The sequence below is a fragment of the Monoraphidium neglectum genome (assembly GCF_000611645.1).
Source record: "Monoraphidium neglectum strain SAG 48.87 unplaced genomic scaffold scaffold01120, whole genome shotgun sequence".
NCBI classification, from domain to species: Eukaryota; Viridiplantae; Chlorophyta; class Chlorophyceae; order Sphaeropleales; family Selenastraceae; genus Monoraphidium; species Monoraphidium neglectum.
Window position 1 is genome coordinate 146 of NW_014012508.1, and position 7,785 is coordinate 7,930.

At 67.5% G+C, this 7,785-nt stretch overlaps 3 protein-coding genes across 3 annotated transcripts in view; all 3 read right to left on the reverse strand.

Moving 5' to 3' along the window:
* Positions 1–389: 389 nt before the first annotated feature.
* Positions 390–551, reverse strand: MNEG_6715 (hypothetical protein; the record flags this gene model as incomplete). Its single annotated transcript, XM_014044809.1, has 1 exon — positions 390–551. A coding segment is annotated over one exon (162 nt), but the record flags the coding sequence as incomplete, so codon positions are not given.
* Positions 552–1,530: 979 nt separating this feature from the next.
* Positions 1,531–3,947, reverse strand: MNEG_6716 (hypothetical protein; the record flags this gene model as incomplete). The annotated part of the gene is made up of 5 exons (XM_014044810.1): positions 1,531–1,836; positions 2,174–2,438; positions 2,701–2,794; positions 3,368–3,543; positions 3,892–3,947. 5 exons carry the CDS (start codon positions 3,945–3,947, stop codon positions 1,531–1,533), a joined length of 897 nt encoding a protein of 298 aa, XP_013900264.1.
* A 1,773-nt stretch (positions 3,948–5,720) lies between these two features.
* Positions 5,721–7,785, reverse strand: part of MNEG_6717 (hypothetical protein) — a gene marked incomplete at both ends in the record, with an annotated part of 6,121 nt that continues 4,056 nt past the window's right edge. The window contains 2 exons of the mRNA XM_014044811.1: positions 5,721–6,527; positions 7,671–7,739. Of these exons, the coding sequence (XP_013900265.1) occupies positions 5,721–6,527; positions 7,671–7,739 (876 nt within the window). The remainder of the gene's footprint in view (positions 6,528–7,670; positions 7,740–7,785) is intronic.

Below are 7,785 nucleotides of genomic sequence, written 5' to 3' on the forward strand. Positions count from 1 at the left end.
GGCGCCTGCTGCTGGGCCGCCGCGGTGCCGAAGGCGCTGCCGCCGATGGGGACGGAGCAGGACAGCGGCGGCACTTCGAGGCCGCCGAGGCCGGGGCTGGCGTGGCCGCCTGCGTGCGCGGCGGCGGCGCCGCCGTGCCGCTGCTGGGCGGAGGGCAGCGGCTGGGCCGAGAGCCTCGCGGCGAGAGCTGCAGCATCCTGCGGGCTGAGCCGCTGCGAAGTGGGCGGGCGCGTCGGGTGCGAGGGATCAGATCTGGCAGCCAAGGGCACCCAGCCAGCAGTGGGATGGATTGAAGGCCACAATGCCGAAATGAGAGTCAGGTTTGGCGCTGGGGAGGGCAGGCATCAGCGCCCGCGCGCCGCTCAGGCGGCAGAGCGGCAGCCGCCCACCAGCAGATCGGCGGCGGAGCAGTCCGCCAGCGGAAGCGCCGCCGCGGCGCCCCAGGCCGGGGGCGGGGGGCGCGTCACGGCTTCTAGCACCGGGTCTCCCTCGACGGCCGCCGCCGCCGCCTCCCCGCCCAGCGGCCAGAGGAGGGAGCCGCCGCGCTGCATCTGCGGGCGGGCGCATCGGGCGGGGCGGGCCGGCTGCCTTGCGGTGGGGGGGCCGGCGGGGGTGGCCGGCTGGCGCGTGCTCTGCTGGCGTGACGTCGTCCTTTGGCCCGTCCGAGGGCAGCGGGGAAGCCCAGCATAGGAGTGCATTTGCTCAGTCGGCATTAACACTCGTAGCTGGACCAAACAACCACTGATACAAGCGTGATGGGCAAGCGCACCTGGATGGAGACTGCGGATGCACCGCGATCTCAAGGCGGGATGTGGAACGACCTTCCGCTCGAGCGTGCAAGGGCGCGAGGCACAAAGGTTCAGAGGCCGTGCCCTCAGCCCTCGGCAGTAGTGGGGAAGGGCCAGGAAGCGCCACAAGTCGCTAAGCAATGGCGCAAGCACATGTCATGCAGTTCTGCATTTGCAGGACCTGCCGAATCAACCATGCACAAGCACCAAATTGCATGCCACTTGGACACACTTACTACATCCAGCCAACAGCCGTGCCACCACAGCTCGCGGTGCACTTGGCGGCCTCCTTGCTTGGTGTGACATCGTCGAGTGAGTAATAATGAGTGACATCACCCGCCCTGCCAGCTGGTCTATTCGGGCTGCGAAACACCGCCTGGCCCGGCCTGAGGCCAATCAGATATTACAAACAGAGGGTCAGATCAGAAACATCTGCCGGCCTGCAGCCACATTGGGGGACAGAACCACCCCGCTTTTCAGCGCCCGCACCCCGTGGCCGGTTCAAAGCACGAGGGGTGCTGGGAATCACATGCTTGGATCGAGCCAGTGCGTTAGACAATAAGGCTGATTCGGTCTGATATGAGCTGATCCAATCAAGTCAGGGGTGTACGGCCAGGGGCATACGGTCAGGGGCGGGTGCACTCAGTCCATCAAAACAAGGGCCGAGCAGCAGCAGCAGCAGCAGCAGCACGAGCAGCAGCAGCCAACCAATGCTGCCGAGACTGCAGCAGCTCGCGCCCGCTCAATCAAGCCGCGTTGCCGCCAGCCGCTCCGCCTCCTGCTGCACCGCTGCCTCCCCCTCCGCGGCCCCCTCCTCCGCCGCCGCCCGCTCCTCCGCGCCGCCGCCGCCCTCCGCCGCCGCCACCTGAGGCGCCGACTCCGCCGCCGCCGCCGCGGGCGCCGGCGCTGCCGCATCTGCGTCCGACGCAGGCTCCGGCTCTGGCGCCGGAGCCCGGGCCACCTCTACATCTTCCATGGGCTTGAACTCGCTGACGCCAGAGGGGTCGTGCAGGATCCAGGTGAAGGGCTCTGGCACGTCCAAAAAGACCTGAGAGCCACGTTTTGCGGGGGGGGGGGGAGAGTCGTGGATCATGTTTTGATGGGGATCCAGGGTTTGGAATGTGGGGTACACAGGGTGTCGAGCCGTGCTTGTTTATGAGCGCGGCCCGCCACCGTCCGGCCGCCTCCGTGCGCCAGCGGCAAGCAAGCAAATGCTGGGGTCGCAGCACGCCCCGCGCCGCGCCGGCCCGGCACTCGCGGGCCCCCGGCTGCGCCACGGCGCTGGGCAACGCCAACCGTCCAACCCCAGGTGCTGCGCGGGGCATTTGAGTTTGGTGTGTATCGACAAAGCACGAAAACAAGGGTTACGTGCGCAGTGCACTCACGTTGAGGGCGATGACGGTGTCCATGATCTTTGACTTGACGTCCTCGGTCAAAGACGTCCCCGCCTGCCGCACGTAGTTCCCGAGGTTGAAGATCGCCGCCGCAATGTGGTTGTAGATCGAGTCGATGTGGCGCTTCCCGTCGGCAGAGATCTCGAACTCGAGCTCGGGGATTTCTATGCGCGCGTTGGGGGACTTGAGGCAGACGCGCCAGAGGTCCTTGGTGCTGTTGATGCGCACGGTCATCGTCGTGTCGCGCCACGCGGCCCTGACGGTGGGGTGAGTCATTGGTGAGTCACAGGATGGGGCGCCAGCGCCGGTGGGGGCGGCGGCGGGGGCGGCCGGGCGCATGCAAGTGATGAGTTGGGGCCGTGTTGGCGTGCAGGCTTGGGCTTGGGAAAAATGTAAGCTTCGAACCATGTCATTGGTGCGGACCAAGGGGCATGGGCGTTCATGGGGCGCCCACGCTCTGCAGGCAGCGCCGCAGCCGCGGCGCGTTCGTCCACAGCACCGCTGCGGTTGCGGCTCACTGCGGGGGGTCTGGCCGAATTTGGAAGAAGGCGCGGCCGTTGCGAGTCTCCTTGACCACGTTGGGCAGGTTGTCCAGGAACGCCTCAAACGTGCCTGGCGGCAGTCGGAACGTCAAGCAGGGACGGGCAGGGGGACAGGGGTGCCGGTGACAGGGAGGCGGCGGCGTGCCAACGAGGCGCGCGCATGTGAGACCCCGCCCCTCTGGCCGAGGCCGCGTGCCCTGGGGCGCTCGTGGCTGCCGGCGGCCAACGATAGTGCTTTTGTCGACCCGATTTTTGCAAGGGGCGCGCGCAGATGTTTTCGCGGCCCCCACTACTGCGCAACAACCCTTGCGACGCTGCCCCAGCTTCGAAACATCGCAGCGTGCTGCGCCAGGGCACGAGGCGCGGTCTGGTCTTCGGCAGCCCTCTTCTACTGCGACCACTCACGCCTCAACCTGACGGTCTGCTGCGGAATGCCTGCAAAACCCGGCCTGGAGTGCCTCCAGCATGTGCGGCCCCTGCAGACCAAGGGCTCTGACGATTAACGCCCGAAAACGGCGCTCTCGGCCCTTTAGCACCTTGCAAAAACCGCCCAAAAACTCACTACAGATGCCCTCACCACTCCCTCAACGTCCCAAAGTGAACAAGAATACCCAGGGGTCGGTCGAGCACCCCCCGCACCCACCCTTGAGTGCGTCCTCAAACTCGGGCATGTCCTCGTAACCCAGGTCGGTGCACAGCGCCTGCCCGACGTGGTCTACGGGCAGCCACTCCACGCCGGTGGGTTCGCCATTATGGTCGAGGGCAAAGGACCCCCAGATGCCCTCAAGCTCGCTGACTAGGCGGTCCATCTCCTGGTGGCTGCGCGTGTGGTTTGGCGGGCGCGGGGTGGGAGTGGCGGGGATGCATGGTTGGTTTGGGGCGGGTCAAGGTTTGGGCTGGGTAGCGAGGTGGGAGTTGTGGGGGGCGGCAAGGCCCGGGGGGCGGCGACATCGTGAGGGCCAGGAGGTGGGCGCATGTCTGTAACGGGCCAGCGGAAGGCCAAACACAGTGATGGATGAGTATGTTGCCGTCGGAAAGGGGCGGCATACACGCGAGCCGCGTGTGCGAGCCACAGTCGCACCCGCCCCAGCTGCATGCAACTGCACGCTCTGGCTGGCCAGGCTTCCGTCTGCCGAGCCAGGCTGCCAGGGCAGCAGGCAGGCTCACCTCAGGTCGATCTTCGATGCCTCCAAGAGGCCGGAGTTGGAGACGGGGATACCCATGGTGGCCTGGGTGGGCGGAGCAGGTGCAGCCGCATGGCCGGCGGTGGCGGATGAGATGATGACATGGGGCGGGGCTTGCTGCAGGTTTCCTGTCCAGGCCGACTGCGACAGCACACCCCATCAGACAACAAATCCAAGTTGCTTGTCTGCAGCTGCTCCATCGACGAAGGGCGCAGCGACGCGGACACAGCATGGAGGCCGGCGCAGCAGCCGTTGACAGCGGCAGCCAGCGTGGTGTGCCGCAGCACCACAAAAGCTGCGGGGTTCCTTTGGCCCTGGCGCGCTGGAAGCGCACGCGTGCTCGAGAACGCACCAACTCTGAACTCTACTGCTTGCGATGAATCAGCACAGGACGGTGGCTGGATCACGAATGCTTAGGTGCGCGCGGGCTTCGTATCAATAGTGGATAACTGAAATATTTTGATTGGAGTCGCCTTATCATACTTGTTGCATGGAGCAAACATGCTGATATCGAGCGAGCTGTCACGACAGAGTCCGAGCAGCTGCACGAATCGCCGCAAGCTGAAAGCCTGTTGACGCGCTACACACAAGTACATGCAGCTATACAGCTGTTCTATTAGCCTGCCATTCATCGGACTTGACTGTGTGGCCCTGGACAGCACTTGCTAGAATTCTTGGTCCACCAGTAGTTGACCACAGGCACGTCTGCGTCACCAGGTGCGCTTGCCAGCTGCCAGGCCAGGACAGAAGGCATGGCACAGCACATGCAGTTACTGTGACAGTCAAAACGCAGCGTGTCGACCCCGCGGAGCAACGTAGCGTTGAACGGCAGGGACCAACAGCAAGAAAGCTGAAGGTTTCAGGGCGGTTGCGATGTTCGACGGTGTGTGTGTGTGGGGGGGGCGAAGGCACACAATCAATGGCCACCCTTGCTGAAACAATGCAGGAGACGGGATTGAGATATGGCACAAGCGGCATCAGGGCCCAGAGGCAGTTCTTACGCGCACGCACACGGCACATACAGACCGCTTCAGGTGTGCAGGAGGAAAGCTGTGTTCGAGGGCACTCGAGTGCGTGGCATGGGAGCGGACGCGGGATGGCGCGGAGCGGGGACTAGCCGCCAGCACCTGCTGGGAACTTTTGCTTGTGCGCCCTGCGCGCGGGCAGGGCAGCTGGCAACAAGCAAAGGCAGCTCCCACAGAGGCAAATCGTCAGTACAGGCAGGCGTCTCTTCGAAGAACAGACCATCAGAAGTGGCCAAACAAAGCCGTTCGTGATCGCGGGAGGTGGAGGTTGGTTAGGGGCGCCGCGCACACCCGCGCAGACACCGTGCCGGGTATGAGATTCAGTGCGTAACCAATCGCTGGCTGCCAGCCAAGGGCAACCAACAGAGCCACCCAGACACATGCCATGACGTTGACATGCTCGCCTGGGCTGCTCAAACGGTCCCGCAGCCATTGGATGCAATCAACAAACGCTCCTTGCCCGCCCGCCTGCGACCAATGGCACGCGGGCGGAGGGCTGCCCTTGGTGGGGATGAGGCGCAGGGGCGCCGCCTTGGCACCCCGCTCCCTGCCCAAGCCTTCACTGGCTCTCATGCGCGTGGCGCAGCGCCGATCCCGCCTTTTGAATGCGAGGCCCTCCTGGCCGTCGAGCCTGCAACCCGATGGTTGGTAGACGCCGCACGCTTTATTCGCCTCACAGTCCGCCGGACGATCTCCGACCGGCAGCCGCTCGATGCCACACCCCTCTAACCAGAGGGCGGGCAGGCCTGACAGCGGATCGGTCCAAAAACACGCAGCGTCCGCGCTGTCACGGCGGCCCCACCCTTACGTCTATCGGCGCCGACGCGGCCGCCGTCTTGCGCATAAGCGCGCCGCGCCCGCAGAGCGCCGCCGACGCCGCCTCAAACCTGTCGCCGCGGCCTCCGGCCAGGTCGCGCGCCGCCTGCACTAGGTGCAGCTGCGACGCCAGGCCAGCGCACAGCGCTACCGCAGCCGCAGCCCCGCCGCCGCCGGCGGCGGCGCAGCAGCGCCTCGGCGCCTCGTCCGCTGATGCGGCCCCTTGAGAGGCGTCAAGGACGGCGCGGCCATGCCCATGCGCCTCTGCCAAGCCCAGCTCTTGCTGCTGCTGGTCGGCCTCTGGAGCCTGCTGCCGCTGCTGCTCTTGGGCCTGCTGCTCCTGTCGCCCCTGCTGCTCCTGCTGCTCCTGCTGCTCCTGCTGCTCCTGCTGCTGCTGCTGACGCCGCCGCTGCTCCCACTCCTCCGCGGCCAGCCTCAGCGCCGCCGCCGCGCCGTCCGCCACCACCCGCACGCCCGCTACCTTGTCGCGCGCCAGCGCCTCGAGCGCCGCCGCGACCAGCTCCTGCTTGGCCCGCGGCAAGTCTGCGTGGGCGAGCAGCCCAAGGGCCATCGGAACAAACAGCTGGCGACCTTGGAAGCTGCTGCTGCGGGCGAAGCGGGCGACCAGCGCATCAACGTAGAGGGAAGGGCTGACGCACAGAGGGTCGAGCGCAGGCGCGTCCCCCGCGCCCATGTTACGCGCGCTGCTGGCGCTGCCGCCGGCCGCCGAGGGAGCCGTGTCGCCGCCGCCGCCGAGCCTGCCGGCGCTGCCGCGGCGCTTGGGGTGCGTGTGCGGCGAGGCGGGCGGCGGGCGCAGGGCGGCGGGCTCGCCGGCCGAGGATGAGCGCGCGTGGTGGGCTGGGCGCGGGGTGCCGGCCCACGCCCCAACTGGGGCCATGGCCGGGTGCATCGCCATGAGGGGGTGGACGGGCGTGCGGGGTGGCAGCGCGCGCCCGTAGCTGCGTCCCCGTGGCGGCGTGCGCAGGGGCGACGCGCAGGGCGAAGCATAGGGCGATGCGGCAGGCGATTCTGAGCCCACCGCGGGCCTCTCGGGTGCGGGATCGCCCTCTGCCTCGCCCTCGCTACTGCTGCTGCTGCTGCTGCTGCTGCTGCTGCTGCTGCTGCTGCTGCTGCTGTTGGTGCCGCTGCTCAAGCGACGGGCGCCTGCGCCTGCACCATTGCCCTGGCCTTTGCTAATGCTTTTGCCAAAAACCAGCATTGCCACAGGAGAGGCTGGGCCGGGCGAGACAGCGCCTGGGCCGCTGACCGCACAAGAGGCCCCCTCCCTCAAACGCTGCCCGCCCTCGCCGCAGCCGCCGCCGGCCGCGCCGCCCTCGACAGCAGCGGGCGCGGGGGGCGGCGACAGCGCGCACGGCGGCGCCGCGAGGGCGCAGGGGAAGCCGCCAAACAGGTCCGCGTCGTCGCAGTCGTCGCTGTTGCTGCTGCCATAGCTGCTGCCGTAGCTGCTGCCGCTGCCAAACGCCCCGCCCGCGGCGCCGCCAGACGCCGCGCCAAACGCGGCCACTCCTGATGCGGCTTGGGCCCTGCTCATTGCTATGGCGAGCGCCCTTGAACTCTGAGGGCCTGGACTATCGCAATCCGAGTCGCTGCTGCTTGCCGCTTCGTCCTCGTCAGCATCAGCGTCCGTGCCGCTGCCGACGAGCGCGCCCCCGGAACTGCTGATGCCGCGGCTAGGGCTGCAGCGCGCGGGCGCCTCATTTCGTCCCGCCAACGGCTGCACGAGCGGCGAGCAAGCGCCAGCAGACTGCGGCCGCAGGGGCGGCGGCTGCTCTTCCTGCTGCTCGCCAAGATGCAGCCCCGTGTGCTGACCGCTGGCCGCCTGCCATTGCTGCTGACTTTGCTGCTGTTGCTGCTGCTGCTGTCCCCGTTGCTGCTCCCTGTCTGCCTTTGCGGCCCTGACCTGCGGCTCGCATCGCTCCGCCTCCTCCGCAGCGCCCGGCAGCGGCAGCGCCGCCAGCAGAGGGCCGATCTGCGCAGCCGCCGCGCCCCGCACCGCAGCCACCGGGTCCGAGCAC